Raw genomic sequence first — 16023 nt, 5'->3', positions numbered from 1 at the left:
TGCTGCGCGCTCCTCTGTGCGCAAGCGCAACCGCGCCGCGCCCCTTCTGCTCACGTGATTTCCCTCAAGGAGTTGCGCCTGCGCATTGGAGCGCCGTGACGTGCCGCCCGTGCGCCGACGGCGGAGGGGCGGAGGGAGGGGGCGGGACGGGACCGGACGGCGCGGGGAGCGCGGAGCCCCAGCCCGGCCCGGTCCGGTTTCCGGCCCGGCATGCGCCGCAGCGCCCGGGAACATGGCCCGGCGGAGCCCGCCGCGCAACGGTGTCGGCGGCCACGGTACGGGCTGAGCCGGGCCTGGCGGGCGGGCTGGGCGGGGGGCGCCGGTTCCTCTCAGGTGGGCGGGGGCTGGAGCGCCCCCTGCAGGTGCGGCGGCGCCCCCTAGCGGCGGGGCGGGGCTCGACGCTGCCCTCAGAGCCGCCCGGTGGGAAGCGGCCCGGGGTCTGCCCGGGGTCCCGAACGCTCCGCTCGGGCCCACCCCCCGCGGCTGCGGAGCCGTCCCTCGGCGCGGGAGCCGGCTCTTTCGCCAGGCCGCGGGCTCGGGCAGGCGGGGAGCAGCCGGAGGAAGCTCCGCAGGCGGGGAGCAGCCAGGGCTGCGGTTTGGACGCTGCCTGACTCGAGGCCGGGCCCGTGAGCTCTCTCGGCTTCGCTTTTCCAGGCCGCCTGTCACGGCAGTAACCGGAGGGTTCTGCAGCAGCGCCGGGGCTGGCCCGGCCTTGCAAGGCGCTGTGTGAGTGCTGGTGCCCGGTGCCTGCATGTTGTTTCAGCCGTTAGGAACATAGGGCTGCTTCCCTCTTTGGAACCGCGCTCCGGTGCGGGCAGTCATCCCTTTTCAGGGCAGTCATCCCTTTTCAGCCCTCGGAGATTGTCTGCGTTCTACGCGTGCAGACGGGTGCTGTGCTTGGGTGCTCGTCAGTGAGAATTGTTCCAGGTGCGGTTTTTAGCCGCAGAAGTAAATAAAAATCCACTCTCAGCCAGTCGGGTGGACCTTCCATGCTGGTGCAGTTTGAGTTGCAGTGCGACAAGCCCCTGCGCTCATGTTTCTGTCTCTCCTTCAAAGTGTAACTGATACTGCAAGTTAAGGTTTTGTGGGTGCACAAAAAAGGTTTTGAAACTTTTTTTTTAATACTTGGAACTGTTGTCCGCTATACATTTGAATAGCATAAGTATTGGGGTATTTGCACGTAAATCTTAGAAGAGGAGCCTGCAATACGTGCTCCTTCCTTCATGCTTCTCCTTAAGTACTTTGTGTGTGAACGGGAGTTTCTTCTTCCATAGACTTTGTCTCCTCCTTCCCAAGGCTTCAGTATGTGACAGCTCAGCATCTGTGTGTTGCAGCAGATAAGGAACAGCCAGCTGAGCAGAGCTGGTTTCTGTTTGTGTGCAAACACCTTTGCTTGCACAAGGGGCGGGAAAGGAAATAAAAGGAAATTCTAGTCACTGGGTGAGTGTTAGAAGCTTTAATGTTACCAGGACCTTGGTGTTTGATGGGGAGTTGGAGATCTGTCCTAGGCTGTTACAGCTTGTTTTCATCCAAAAAGTGTTTGAAAAGGGTACTTTGAGGAGGGACAGCATCCACTGCTTGACCTACTTTAGCGTCTGCATGTCTGAGCAGCCTGCTGTCCCACCATCTCCTGTGCAGACACCACAGAAAGCCACACTTCCAGCCAGGCACTTGCACACAGCTTCCCGGGAGCAGGGAGAGGGCCGGGGCAGCGCCGAGACGCTGGAGATGCCACGTATGCGGAGGAATGCGCTTCCCGAGTCGCTGCTGGGAGGGTGGGGTGTTGAGAAACAACTGTTTCTCCATCAGGATCCTTTTAATTCCTCCTACCCAAATCCTATTTGGACACATCCCTTATCAAATTAATCCCATTTGGATCCCAAGAGTAGTTGGATCTGTTGGAAAAGCTTTTAGGTAAAGGCAGCACTTGCAGCCTCATCCTGTGCTCCAGCCCTGCGTCTGCTCAGCAAAGCCTCCTTAGTGGAAACTCCTCCAGTGTGGTATATCAGGTGGCTCTCGGCTGCCTCTCTTCTTCCTAACATGAGGCAGTGGTGACAAATACCACGATGCAGTGTGAAATAGTGTCCTTTCTCAGCTCCCCAAGAAGCACTCTCGTGTCTTGTAAGTGCATTTAACCCATTTGAAACCAGAGCACCGTGTGCTTTGTGTGTTGTTCCCTTCCTTACCTGCCCCCAAGTTCGTGTGTGCCACAAAGCAGTGGTATTTGTTTAATACTGGCTAACCTGTGTGTATACTGATAGCTGGCAAGTTTGTGTTTGTTGGGAGAAAAGTCGATATGCTTGTGATTCGCTGACTCTAGTATAATTATTCCCTTTCTCGTGACTGTTGCTGTCAGTGGAAATGCTCATACTTTTCCCTAGGACGGCTGCATTCCAGAGCTGCTGTCTAGCTGGGAGTTGGTAGGAACGCAAAGTCCTGGTCTTAGGAAACACTTGACACCTGAGCTGGCAGCTGCGTCAGAGCAAACAGTTGCAGGATGGCTTTGTACGGCTGTCGCGGTCCTGACTGGAGCTGTGATCTGCTGGGGAGGGTGGGAACTGAGGGCAAGGGATCCACTTGGGCAGCGGTGGTGGCTCCCATGTCAGGAGAAGCAGCAGTTGCCTCCCAGGGTGGGACCAGCGTTGGGGGTGCTCTGTGTGCTGTGAGGTGCCCCCGACACTGAGCCTGTGGAGATGGGCACAGTCAGATGGTGGGTCACCCACCGGGGTCATCCCTAGCCTGTCCTGGCAGGGCGCGTGCCGACTGTCCCATGTCATCTCCCTTGTTTTGTGTGTGACATCGCTGTGAGTGTAATCACTGTGAGTGTATTTTGCCCCCCTGGTCTGAGTTGCTGCCCGCCATGTGCTGGCGTTGCCTATCAGCTTACCTCTTTATGATCTTCTTACAGACTTTGATTCTAAGAAGAAAAGAAAAGTGGCGGAAATTTATCAGGCTCTGAACAGTGACCCCATTGATGTGGCTGCGCTCAGGCGGATGGCAATCAGCGAGGGGGGGCTCTTGACGGATGAGATTCGTTGTAAAGTGTGGCCGAAGCTGCTCAGCGTTAATACGGATGACCTGCCCCCTCTTCCAGGTATGGAACAGCCTGGACTTGGGTGCTTTGGAAGAATGGCTCGGTGATCCCTGTGTGTGCTAGAGAAAGGATTGCAGAGGTTGAAGTGTGCACGTTCTGACCTGCCTTTTCCCTGTGTACGCTGATGCGTTTCCCACCAAGCTTGTGTGCAAAGGGGACTCGCACTGCAGCATGAACGCCGTAGCTTCACATACTGTGTTGTACATAAATGACAGATTTGGAAGTACACGACTTCATAAAAACAACATTTCCATTGTGCTGTGAGGGTGTTGTTATCTTTAGTGACAGTGATGGAAATTGGTTCACTTTGGATGCAGTTGGTGTGGCCCTGAGCAGTTAGCTGGCGTCTGTATGTTTATCTGCAGCAGAAAGCATCAAACTTAATTTTTGTTGCTCCCATCGAGAGGTGGCGATGCTGAACCCTGGCTTGGCCGAAATACTTCCAGGCGTGGATGAAGCAGTTTGTGGCATGAGGTGCGTGTGGTGTATGGTCAGGGCAGAAGCAAGGAAAATGACCTTCCTGATGAGGTACCTGCATGGTTTTTAAACCTTAGCGGTGCAGGAGCTCCAAGTCCTGTAGCTTTTACAGTGAATGTCCCCAGGACAGATTTTGTTGTTGTTCCTGAACCTGTGGCCATTCAAAAGTGTGTGTCCCCCCACGCCAGGCAAGAGCTGGATGTCGTTAGGTGATCAGAGCTGCTGGAAGACAACATTTAATTTCACATGATCATGTAGATAGTTCTGTGTGCCAGCAAATTTTTTTTCTCTTCTTTTTTATGTATCTAAGTTACCCATGGGTGGGGTTTTCTTCTGAATTATTTCTATTTAATAAACTATTCTTTGTGGTCTCTACAGCATATCATGCCTTGCTGCTGCTGCGTATGCTTTGAATTCCACAGCAAAATTGTGGAGCAAAGATCTTCCAGGAACGCTGGGAGTGGTGTCAGTTTAAGCATTTTAACACATGTTGTTTAAAGAAATAATAGTCTTGTTTCCTCGCACTGAAGGGCCATTAATGTCAGAATGTGGAGCAGTGAAAGCGAGGGGACAGGGCTGGTGTGTGATGTACAAGAAAGGGGACGTACAATGGGGCGGTGTATCTGTGTGTGCAACCTCATCCTCCTGCCTTCAGCAGGGTTTCTTGTGACTCCCTCACCCAGCTCTCTTCCCAGTACCTTTGCACTACCTGATGTTAATCATATTCCTCTTTTTCTCAGCAGGAAAGGAGCTGCGAGAGGACAATAAAGATTACCAGCAAGTGTTACTGGATGTGCGGCGATCCCTGCGCCGTTTCCCACCAGGTGAGAGGGGATTCTCTTCCTCCTCTGCAGGGGGAAGGTCTGGGGCTCCTCCTGCGTCACACCTTACTCAAAGGTTGTGGTAGGACGGGCACTCCGTTGCTCCAAGAGCCTGACTTCTAGAAAACCTTTTCCTTGTAAGCTCACAACAGCTTCTTCATGCAGAGGAGCTGTCCTGCAGCTATCTGCTTCCTTCAACTAACTGCCTGTGCTACAGCTTGGTTTTGATGTGTCTCTTCCAACCTTACGTTTCCCGCAGCCCCATTGAGCCCCTATGCCAGCAGGCTGACACCTTCGAACCATTGCAGTGCAGGGAAGCCTGGATCCTGCGTGCCCCTTGCTGTTGTGACCGCAGTTAGATTAGGATAGATGGAGTGCTTGAGAAATGTACCATTTGTTTCAGTTTATTTTAGACAGTGGTCTAGCTCAGGGGCGTGGAAGGAGGGTTTGTCAGTGCTTAGAACTATTTCTTGTGTAAAACAGTCTCAAAATCGGGTTCATGCACCAAATTTAAGAGAACTCTGAACCTTGTAGAAGCAAAATGTTTTTGCAGTTGTTTAGCTCTGATGGGTGGCTGGTGCCTTCTTGTACTATTTATAAAACATTTAATCCAGCAGCTATCTAACTCTGCGGAGCAGTCATTATTTCTGGCCAGAATCTGCTTCCCCCTTCTGCTGCTTTTATTTTGTGTAAACAGTTGATTCACTCTGATTCTCTTTCGAGTGCGGATACTATGTGCAAGCCTGATTCCTGAAGGGTCTGCTAGTACAGATTTTTTTGCCCTTGAATGGCAGCCTCCTGCCTATTTTTAGATGCATTAGCGGAGCAGGGGAAAAGGAGAACTTTGTCATTGCAGGATCTCCACTGGGACTTTCTGCTTGGCCTTTGGGCATTTTATCTGTTGACAAGGACTGCCAGAAACCAGCTGCAGCTGTGCATGGCAGGAACAATGTTTTTCCTCTGACATCCTGTCCCTAAACACATGTTGTTAGCAGGGGACCGATATCAAGTTGTAGCGATGGAGGCCTTGCAATCTGATGCAGTTGGCACAGTTTCTGTGAAAATGGGTCCTGTTCAATTTTTTGTAGAACTCCTGGGAAATTAAAAATTATTAAAATGTCCTCAGTAGTGCTGGATGTGCAGCACAATTCGCTCCTCACAGCACCATACAAACATCAGTAAACCCTGCTCCCATCCTCCACCGTGACTTCCTCGCAGGTAGGGGCACTGCAGCTCCAAAGATTAAACAACCTAACAACTAGCCGGCTTCCCCTGGGCCATCAGAGTTTTGGGGGGCAGGATTAGGGCTTGGGATATTTTTTCTGTTAGTTTTACCCCCCCCCCCTTTGCACCACATCCCTTGGGATCAGGCGGGTTGGTAAATGCACAGGTCCTTTCCTTGCCTACCACAGCCACCTTCACTCCCACAGCAAGCACTGGTAGGTGACAGAGCCCGTCCCACTGCCACCTGGTTGTGTCCCCACAGGGATGCCAGATGACCAGAGGGAAGGCTTGCAGGAGGAGCTCATTGATATTATCCTCCACGTCCTCAAGCGCAACCCCCAGCTGCACTACTACCAGGGCTACCATGACATCGTGGTCACCTTCCTCCTGGTGGTGGGGGACAGACTGGCCACAGCTCTGGTGGAAAAGCTCTCAACGCATCACCTCAGGTACTCACCGGGCTCGGCTGGAGGGGAGGAGCCACCTGCGTGTCCTCAAGCTGTGGGGTTGCCTGTGCAGATGGGGCTGGCCTGGAAGGCAGAGCCTTGGGTTAAAGCCAGCTGCCTGTCATGTCTGTACCCAGAGGAGTGTTGTGAGAGAGCAGCGTGACCACACGATAGCACGTGGGCCTGCAGGGAGTTGTGCTCTGGGGAAGGGATAATTGAAGGCTGACGGTTAATTTGTAGCGTCTCTTGAAGGTGAAAAAGCCAACACACGTGCATTATTCATAGTTCTCTGGCTATCTCTGCTGTCGGGGCCTCTCTGGCTCCTGGCTCAGCACGGTGCCTCCCACTTGCCTTATACAGCCCTGGGCAGTTTTGCACTGAAAGGGTGGTCTGTAGAGCCAGCGTCCTGAGCCCCCGCGTCAGGTGACTCTCCTGTTTGCGCACTGACATGAGAGCAAGCCTTCAGCTGGAGAGTGGTTGGGAGGGATTCTCCCAGGTTTTGGGTGCTGGAAAGGCTTTACAGCTCATGCATACACTGCAGCAAAATAAGAAGTGTCAGCTGACACCAGCGTGATTGGGTCCAGGTTTTCTGTGCAGATCGGCCCTGTGTGTCCAAGACAAGCAGGAAGGAGGCTGTCCCAAATAGATTTCCTTGGGGCTGGGGGCCATTCTGCCAGCAAAGCTGTTTATTGCAAGTACATTTATTTACCTTCTGGCTGCCTCCCTGGAGGAAGAGCTCACTGACATGGTTGCTTGACAGAGCTTCTTTTAATTCTTTCCTTAGGGATTTTATGGACCCAACGATGGATAATACCAAGCACATTTTAAATTACCTGATGCCCATCATAGACCAGGTGAACCCTGAGGTGCATGACTTCATGCAGAGGTACGTAGTTGTTCCCTCGGAGCCTCTTAGCTCTCCCCTGCCAGTCTCGCGTTACTGTTCATGGGGGTGTTTGCACCACGGTGGCTTCCTCAGAGTGAGTTGACAGCTGACCCACAGCTAATGGTGACAGTCCAAAGCCATTTGGCACTCTGCTCCCAAGCAGACCCAAACCTGTGCTGCCTGTTTTGAGTGGTTTTACATGGTGCCATCTTTACCCCAGTGGTCTGCAGTGTGTATTGGAAAGGCTGGGGGTTTGTGGACAGCGTCATACAAAGCTGCCACAACTGCTTCACATGCCCAGTTTTGTGGCTGCTGTCACCTTGCTGTGGTTTGTTGCTAGTTCTGGGGATAATTCCCAGGTTGTGCAACAGGGACACACAGGTGTAGTCTGGGCAGAATAAAGCAGAAGGAGGAAGGTAAGTGGGAAGGTTCAGTCCAGAGTCCTTTTCTGGGCAAGTGTCTCTGTTACTTTTCATGGCCAGGATGTCTTTGGGTACCAAGCTTGATTAGAAACTCCCAGAAGTTAGTAAGCCTTTAGGGTGGAAAGGAATCTGAAAAGTTGACTGTGCCACAGGACTTCAGGTGTCCTCAAGTCAGCGTGCCATACAGTGACATGGTACGTCACACATTCAGGTTCTCCTGAAAGCAGACCATATGGACCTCTACTGTGGACTCCACTGGATGTGAGACAAGTGGTACCTTGCCTTGGGGTTGTATCAGAGGTGCAGTTCGTGGATGTGGACTAAGCTCTGAATGCTCTGCCAATAGCCAGGTCTATCTCCCCTCCCATGGAAGTGTGGCACAGGGATCCCCCAGGAGCATTTCAGCGCTGTTCCCAAGCTGCCGGCAGTGGCTGACCTAACAGCACTTTCTCTCTGTGCAGTGCGGAGGTGGGAACCATCTTTGCTCTCAGCTGGCTGATCACCTGGTTTGGGCACGTTTTGTCTGACTTCAGGCACGTCGTGCGATTGTATGACTTCTTTCTGGCTTGCCATCCGCTGATGCCCATTTATTTTGCTGCTGTGGTAGGTATTGGCCAGAGCGATAGGGGATTAACTGAACCACTGCAAGGCTGCAGAGGGGGGCTGGCAAACCCAGTGCTGCTGCTGTCCCTGGCTGCACCCAGTTCTGCAGTGGCCCCCAAGGCCAGCAATGTCCTTGGTGGTGGTGGAGGGCAGGTGGGATCCAGGATTGCTTGACACAGCCTGGGGGTGTCCATATCTGAGGGCAAGTCATGGAGTCAAGCCCTGCTGAGGTTCTGCTTGCATCTCTGACCTGCCAGTAGCAGGCTCTGCTCAGAAGACAGACATAACTACACAGAAAGGGGCTTTCTATGTCCTCAGTCTCGGGAAGGGTTTCGCATTTTTTCTTCCCAGAGAGGGAATGCTTCACTGCAGTGTGTCGCCTCGAGGAAGGGCAAGTCTTTCAGCTGGAAGCAACATGTTTTTCTCTTCTGGCTGTAAAGTGAGTGCCAGTGAGTGACAAGGAGTTATCCCTGCTTTCCTGGCTGTCCTCAGTGCTCTCACTCCTCTCTGCAGATCGTGCTGCACCGGGAGCAGGAAGTTCTGGACTGCGAGTGTGACATGGCCTCTGTCCACCACCTCCTGTCCCAGATCCCACAGGACCTTCCTTATGAGACTCTGATCAGCAGAGCCGGGGACCTTTTTGTCCAGTTCCCACCATCCGAACTTGCCAGGGAGGCAGCTCAGCAGCAGGCTGAACGGTGAGTGCAGGGCAGCACATGTGCCCATGTGTTCTGTACATTCCCATGCCAGGTCTTGCTTCCTTGTGAAGATCTTCCTCCATGACAGGAGGCTGGTCCCAAAGGCAAGCCAGGGACACTCCTTGACCAGTTCCTTCTCTTGCAGAACTGCAGCTTCCACTTTTAAGGACTTTGAGTTGGCGTCAGTGCAGCAGAGACCAGACACTGTGTTGAGGCAGCGCTTCAGGGAGCGGCTCCGAGGGGAGGAGCGGACAAAATCCATCTTGACAAAGCCAAGGACCAACCGCTTTGTCAAGCTGGCGGTGATGGGGCTGACAGTCGCGCTGGGAGCAGCTGCCTTGGCCGTGGTGAAGAGCGCGCTGGAGTGGGCACCCAAGTTTGAACTGCAGATTTTCCCTTGAAGCCAGCAGAAGAGCCTTCCCTATCACCACATCCTTCCCTGGCAGGAAGGGGTGATGTTTGATGAAAGGACATGTCTGGAAATGACCTATCTGAAGATTATTTTTTATTCTTGCTGCGTCCAGTGACGCTTTTGGCCTTTGCAACAGAGACTGATGGGAACCAGCCCAGCGGGATTGTTCCCCACACTGATGATCTCTCCTCCCCGTACAGGGGTGAGCAGATGGGCACTGCCACCGTCTCATGAGGAACTGGAGGTACGGACGAGTCAGGCTCTTCAGGCTGTGCACAGGTGACTGTACGAGTGGAGAGCCCTGTGTGGGCTATGCCGAAAAGATCCCGTGTTCTCTGTTGGGGATAATTAGTGGGAGCGAGGACAGATCCTCGCCTGGAGGAGAGCATCGTGGCAGGGTTTGGCCTGGGTGCGTGCATGTGTGGGGGCGAGGCGCTGTTATGCTCCTGAAGAACAGGGGAACCCTCTGGCTCTGCATCATTCTCTTGTGCAGGCTGCCAGCACTCCTCACCGTCTGCGTTCAGCTTCCCTTTCCTATAGGCAACCTCTGAGTAGAGCCAAACCTTTCACAAACCCCTGCCAGTGCCCTGCCATGAGGTTGTCTCCAGTGTGTAACACTCCCTGGCTTCTTTTGCTTCCTCATCTTTGTAGCCTGATCTGTTTACAGGAGAGAAGGGCAGGGGACAGGAGCGGACCTGCAGGACTGCCAGAGGGAGCTTAGCTCTCAGTCGCTGGGGCTCCTTTGCTGGCAGTAGCGTGGTCGTATCTCAGGTCAGTGAGGTGAGAGACGAGTGTCGCTCACCCTGCCTGAGGCATGTGCTGTCATGTGCCAGATCACGTCACCACGAGAATTAGCGGCACCATAAACACCCGTTGCAGACTTCTACAGCTCTGGAAGCAGGCTCTAACGCGGAGAAAGGTTTTTTCCACCTTGCGAAACACTTGCACAGGACAGAAGTTACTGCGATAGGAAGTCTGTCTTAAATCTCTCCCACGAGCTGATCAGACTTCAGCGTCACTCTTCGGAATAACACAAGTGAGGGATTTTCCCAGAAAGGCCACCTCCAACCCCTGCATAGCTCCCGTTTCCCCACCCAGTCCCATTAACAGTCCTAGCGCTCCCTGCCCTCCAAGCTAAGCAGCAAATCCTTCTAGACAACTTGGTGTCCCACTGAGACAAAGCCAATAGACACTATATGCCTCTACCTCTCCCCTGAGCTGCTAAACCTCCCGCAAGTGCCCTTACCTGTCCCTTACAGCTCCCACCCAGCTCCCCCGCCGTTGCTGTGTTGTGCCCAAAGCCATCTGTGCCGTACCCAGGGGCTGCGTACCTGAAAATCAGGTGTTGGTTGAAGAGTTACAGATTTCTGGATGGAGAAGAAAACTCATGCCCTGCAAAGCTCAGCACCCTCCTGTCCCAACCCCCTGCCTGGTGGTTTGTAACCACCTCTGTGTTAGTTCTGGGTTGTCCCCTGGGCCCTCAGTCTTGGAGGACCTGTGCCTTTCTGATGGTCGGGCTGGGCAGAGGGCATGCGGGCAGTTGTTACATCTGACCTGTGTTTCCATGAAGCTCTGAGCAGAGAAGTTTCCTTTGCCTCTGCAGGCTGAAAGCTGAAGTGTGTGAATCTGCAGAGGCAGGGCAGAGACCTGTTGCCTCTGCTGCTCGCTGGTGCCAGCAGCTGGCTCATGCCAGGGCTGTCTGTGCTGTTGGTGAGAGCTGGGAGCTGCTCTTGGGTCTCCCCTCCCAGCGTGGGTGAAGGCAGAGCCGGTTTCTGGCCCTCGGCACCTCCCCAGGGCAGTGGTGGCGCAGGGTGGAGGGCTGGGTGATTTAGCACTTTAGAAACTCATGGTGCAGGAGAGCCTGTGGTGGCTGCGGTGACCTCGGGCTGCTGTCAGAGGTCCCAGGACCCCTCTGTACACTCCCCCACTGCCCTGAAGGAGGGGATGGCTGGACCCCGCCCTGGGGGGAAGCCCCTGCAGCCTCCCAGCTCTCTGGCCATGATGCACTTTAGTTCTTGTGTTGCCCCTGGGGGAGGAAGGGCCTGGGAGGAGACGGTCGCTTTGGGTGCTTCAGTTACTCTGTACAGACTTACACATACCTGTGTAAATGCAGATTTGTACAAACCCTATAACTGTAAAATAAACAGTTAACACACTTCTTTTCCTCGCCCTGTGCCAGCGGGGGCCATGGTGTGGGGCCGTGGGTACCAGATCTGCTCTCATGGCACCCTGTGGCCTGGTGCTGGCACATCCCCGCAATGGCCAGGCCATCTCTGTGGTCACTGACCCGCGTGGCCTCACGCTCAGCAGCCCTGTGGGAGGAGGTGCAGGAGTGGAGCCAAGTGGCTGTTGCGTGCCCCAGTTGCTGTTCTCCTTCCATCTGCCTACCTTTGGTTAAATGCCAGGACTTGCACGTGCCGTTGGCTCTCCGGGGCGTCCCCCCCATCAGCGGCACGGCGGCAGAGCGGGGCTGTAAATAACCTGACCTTCCGGCCCCTTTTGCACCCTGGGCTAGGTGCCCGGCTGCGGGAGGAGATCCCGGGCACAGTGCCTGTCAGAGGCCTGGCCATCACTGCTTCCCCTGTGCATCCTCCAGCAGCCGGGCACGCTCTGCTGAGCCGGGGTGACGCAGCCACCTTCCCCAGGCTGGGAACTGGGAACAGGCTTTGCTCAGCAGCAGGAGGCTGCGGCTGTGTTTACTGGATTGGCCCGGGGCTATTTTTAGTTCCCTGTGGCTTCCTCTCTGGGAGCGATTTTCTCAATAGTGCTCAAAGCCCTTTGGGAGGAGCACGCATGCAGAGGCCCACAGGGTGTGAGGGGCTGCTGGGGGTTCAGTGGGGTTTTGGGGGCAGAGGGCGGGCAGGGCTGAGCTTTTACAGCGGAGGGAAGCCTAGAGAGCCAGCAAAGCACCGTTCTTTGCACCATGTGCCTTTGTTATTGTGTTAATGCGATGCCCAGCTCTGACACACCGCCTGGGCTGGTGCCCTGCCTGGAGCCCGGACAGCGAGCCCAGCACCAGCCGGAGTCCCTCACCTGCCAGCGCAGAGCTGCTGCATGCTCTTCCCAGGCACTGCCAGCCCTCGCCCCAGGCAGCTGCAGCCTGTTTGGGACTCAGCAGAGAGAACACCCCACAAGGAAATGTCACACACCTTTTATTTACCCAAAAAGAGCACAAACACGGAAAGGTTGGCCTGTGCAAATACCTGGGTCCCTCCTAGGTGCTGTTGCGTGGATGCAGCCTGGCACACTGTGCACGTGCAGGCTGGGCACAGCTTGACATGGCTCTGCACCCTGCTGAGGGTGGGGGCCATGGCTGTGTTTGACCCCCCCGTGCCTGCTCCTGGCCATGGCAGCTTTGCTGGCGGCGCAGCCCCCAGTCCCACCACGGCATGGGGTCAGGCACCCGGAGCTGACGGCACACACGGAGCCCTCCCAGCAGCATCCAGGTCCAGGCAGCCACATCCTGCCACAGCCACCAGCTGCACTCCTGGGCACCTCCACTCTCAGGCCCTGGAACTCTCCTCTTCCTCTCCTGCTTGCTGGCACCTCTGGGCACCTAACTGTGCAGCTCTTCCTCCCCATCCTCTTCGAGGAGCGGTTGCCACATGGGTGCCTGTACCTGGCAGCTGTACTTGGCCTTGGCGGAGCTGTGCACCATGCAGCAGGAGCAGCCCCCATCCCACGGCTCCAGGCTGTGGATGTACAGCCTGATCCGCCAGGGCCAGCAGTCGGGGGGCACCACACGTGGGGACGGCACATGGGGCCAGGGGCACAGGGGCTTTGGCCTCGCCGGCTCGGGGCTGTCCTGGGGCTCCTACAGCTTCTCCCCCTGGGCTTGATGGCTGCCTGCTCCCATCCCATCCTGCTGCAGCTGATGTTGCTGTGAGCCCAATTGCAACATCCCAGCTCCCCTGCCTGTACTGCCTGCCCTGCCTGCCCTGCCTCCCTTCCCACCTGCCCTGCCTGCATCCCTGCCCCACCACCCTCCCCGTGCACGACCAGTATCAGCACCCCCTAAGGGCATGGCGATGGGCCCTTCTCCCACACCCCCCCTCCCTCCTGCCCTGGTCCCTGGCTGAGGGGATGGCTGCCCCTGCCCCGCTGCGTGACCAGGTCTGGCCCAGGGTTACTGGAGGAGCTGCCGGGTGCCACCAGCCAGGTCTCTCCACCCTGGCACTGCCATGGCGTGGTCACGCTCTCACCTTGACGCGGCAGGAGGCAGCGTGGGGACGTGCCAGCATGCCAGGCCACCAGCCGTGCTGGTCCGCAGGAGCAGCTCAGCTTTCTCAGGGACAGAGGGCCAAGCTGGGGCAATGGGAGGCAGAGTTTGGGGCCTGGCACCCCCATGGTGCCTGCTGCAGCCACCCCGTGCCAGCAGTGGGTGGGTGCCCCCAGGGCTGTGCGGGCCAGGAATGCTGGGTGCGCTGCATAACGCCCGTGTATTGCAACACACGGGTTGCTGTGGGGTGATGCGAGGCCCTGGTGGGTCCCAGCCTCAAGCAGACATGAGACAGGAGCCTCATGGCACCGGGGAGCGGGCAGCCCCCAGGCTAGCGGCAGTGATGCCCAGGTGGTCTCTGCTCCCAGAGTGATGCTGGTCCCTGAGCACAGCCTGGTGGTGCAGTGAGGACCCTCCCGCTGAGACGCAGCAGCACCCCAGGGTGCAGGGGTGTCTTTGCCGTCCCTGCCAAAGCGAAGGCAGCGGGGGGCTGCGGCGGGGGGCTGCCACTCAGGATGGGTGAGGGCTGCTGCTCCTCTTCCTGGGGGTGGCACAGGGTCAGCATACAGGAGAGCAGCCTGACAGCACCCAGCGCCCTGGCCACCATGCACAGCACCATGCCCACCAGCCGGCATGTCCCCAGTGTGTGGCTGTACCTCAGTGCCTGGACATCCAGCACCACAAATGCCTCCTCCCTAATCCCCTCCAGCTTCGGGGGCACCAGGGAGCCAGCAGCCAGCATGGTGGCCCCCACAAGCAGGAACAGGGTCCCCGTGGGACAGGGCCACTCAAATGCCGTGGCAGGATGCACACCCCCCCCCACAGGATGTGGGCAGGAGGGGTGCCTCTCCAAGGAGAGGCTGGCGGAAGGGTTTTCGGGGTCTCTTACCTTCCAGATGAGGGGTGCCCAGGCTCCATGGGGCAAGGACCTGTCCCGATCAGGGCTGGCCCCAGTGCAATCCTCGTAGAAGAGGTGGAGGTAGGAGCGGACCCCCTACCACTTCCCCTGCACCACTCTGGGTCCATGGACACAGCTGCAATCCAGCCGATGGGCAGGCATTGGGCCTGGGGGGCACAGGGGGGGCAGGCTGGGCCATGGAGAGGGTGACAGGACCCTGGGACCCACAACCACTCCCCTCCTGCAGCAGCCACAGCACCTGTGGGGCTGAGTTGGCTCCTGCCCTCGCCCTGGGGTGCAGAGCAGGGGACAGGACACTGGTGCTGGATGCACCCCTCATGCAGGGACCATTGCCTGTTTTGGGGACCACCAAGAGGGACCCCAAGAGCTTCACCACCACCATTCCCCCACCCGCAGAGCTCTGTGTTGCCCACCAGGACCCGGCTGGGGCAGGAAGGCTGAGGCCACATCCTTGGGGTGACTGAGAGCATCGCTGCCCTTAATACCGGTGGGGCTTCCACATGGGATGAAGGAAGGGAATCCCCCTGCACCAGGTGGACCTGCCTGTCCTGGGCCAGATCCAGACCTGGCACAGCCCCAGCACGGCTCCTGCCGCCCTGTTGGCAGGATCAGGCCCTACATCAGGCCATCTGCAGCCACCCAATCGCCGGCGATGGGGAAGGAGGGGCGGTGGCGGGGAGGGATGTGTCCACCTTTGGGGTGGCTGAGGGGCTGCTGCCTTGCAGTGACATTGGGACATGACCATCACATTGAGGGGACGGGGTCACTGCATCCCCCCTGCTGCCCTGATCCGGCTGCCTGCCCAGGGATGGGGCATTGCCATGGGAACTGCCTGCTCGGCACTTGCCAGGGCAGCCCAGCAGCCCGGCGGGTGCGGGTGAGAGGGGTGTGCGGAAATGTCAGCCCAGAGGAGGGCCGGGTGAGGGGGGGGCGACCAGGACCCTTTCGGTGCCAGCCACGGCACTAAACAAAGCCCTGTGCCGGAGAGGCCTCACAGGGAAACACGCTGCTCACGGGATTGTCTGTCCCCCAGCACGGCCCCAGCCCCTCTGCCCCAGCCTGGATGTCCCCAGAATTGGGGACACACTTGTCCCTCCATCCCTTCTCACATGCAGGGGTCTGGGGGGGGGGGGGGGCGGCCAGCTTGGTGCTGCCACAGTTTGGGGGGGCTCACCTTGGTGCTCATCACTTTGCCTCCCCCCCCCTCAAGCTGTCCTCATCATGCATCCCCCCCATGTTTCCGCACAGGCTCACCCCTGCCCACACCCCTGCCCCCCAGCCCTGCCTGCTCCCTGCTTACCTCTGGGGGGGGGCAGAGGCCTTAGCACATCCTTCCCTGTCCCAGTGCCATCACCAGCAGCGGTCTCTCTGCTGTCCTCATCTCTGGGAGGGATCCCACGGCACCATCCACAGATGGGCAGCCAGCCCTCAGTTTCAACACAGCCCCAGCACCGTCCCCTTTCCAGGGACTTGGGGTGGGGATGGCAGGGGGGCCATGCCGGGGTGGGGGGCAGTGGGCAGAGGGGGTCCCTGCTGCAAGCCTGGGAGCTGCCACTGCCTGCAGAGCTGGCGAGATGCTGTGTGCAGCCGCTGTGCACGACTCAGAGCCAGGCCGGCAGCATGTGCACGTGCCCGTGCGGGCAGCGCTAGACCCTGGGCACCAGGCACTCAGGTCAGGAGGGCAGCGGCGATGGCTAGTGAGCCAGGACCGTGGCGAGGCCAGACCGGTAGCCCCCCCCCCCCGACTCCTGGCCGAGCCAGGCGGCGTCCTCGGGCAGCCCTGCATGGCTGGGGTTGCGGTG

The 16023-nt window shown here is 57.4% G+C and overlaps 2 protein-coding genes across 4 annotated transcripts; one reads left to right on the top strand and one right to left on the bottom strand.

Moving 5' to 3' along the window:
- The first annotated feature begins 121 nt into the window (after positions 1 to 121).
- On the top strand, positions 122 to 11239 carry TBC1D20 (TBC1 domain family member 20). 3 transcript variants are annotated; one of them, XM_054845224.1, is made up of 8 exons: positions 122 to 275; positions 2909 to 3094; positions 4315 to 4395; positions 5879 to 6065; positions 6847 to 6948; positions 7832 to 7973; positions 8487 to 8671; positions 8817 to 11239. In XM_054845224.1, the coding sequence occupies exons 1-8, from the start codon at positions 233 to 235 to the stop codon at positions 9070 to 9072; spliced, it is 1182 nt and encodes a 393-aa protein (XP_054701199.1). In that variant the 5' UTR covers positions 122 to 232; the 3' UTR covers positions 9073 to 11239. The 3 variants fall into 3 exon arrangements, with proteins under 3 accessions (XP_054701199.1, XP_054701198.1, XP_054701201.1); XM_054845223.1 differs by having other exon boundaries at positions 123 to 275; positions 4312 to 4395; XM_054845226.1 differs by lacking the exon at positions 122 to 275 and adding an exon at positions 2680 to 2819 and having other exon boundaries at positions 4312 to 4395.
- A 1999-nt stretch (positions 11240 to 13238) lies between these two features.
- On the bottom strand, positions 13239 to 14670 carry NRSN2 (neurensin 2). Its single transcript, XM_054845967.1, is given in 3 exon segments — positions 13239 to 14089; positions 14192 to 14390; positions 14612 to 14670. Coding segments are annotated over 3 exon segments (714 nt in total). The 3' UTR covers positions 13239 to 13633.
- Between the last annotated feature and the right edge of the window lie 1353 nt (positions 14671 to 16023).

The sequence above is a fragment of the Grus americana genome, chromosome 17, assembly GCF_028858705.1.
Source record: "Grus americana isolate bGruAme1 chromosome 17, bGruAme1.mat, whole genome shotgun sequence".
In the NCBI taxonomy this organism is placed as follows: domain Eukaryota; kingdom Metazoa; phylum Chordata; class Aves; order Gruiformes; family Gruidae; genus Grus; species Grus americana.
Note: the sequence above shows the minus strand (reverse complement) of the source record. Positions and strands in the feature narration are given on the sequence as shown.

Excerpts from the sequence above, each read along its gene's own strand:
- TBC1D20 (XM_054845223.1), top strand. The coding sequence starts at position 233 with ATGGCCCGGCGGAGCCCGCCGCGCAACGGTGTCGGCGGCCACG. Across the intron at positions 6,949-7,831 it reads GTGCATGACTTCATGCAGAG|TGCGGAGGTGGGAACCATCT; the intron begins GTACGTAGTTGT and ends CTCTCTGTGCAG. Across the intron at positions 7,974-8,486 it reads CCATTTATTTTGCTGCTGTG|ATCGTGCTGCACCGGGAGCA; the intron begins GTAGGTATTGGC and ends TCCTCTCTGCAG.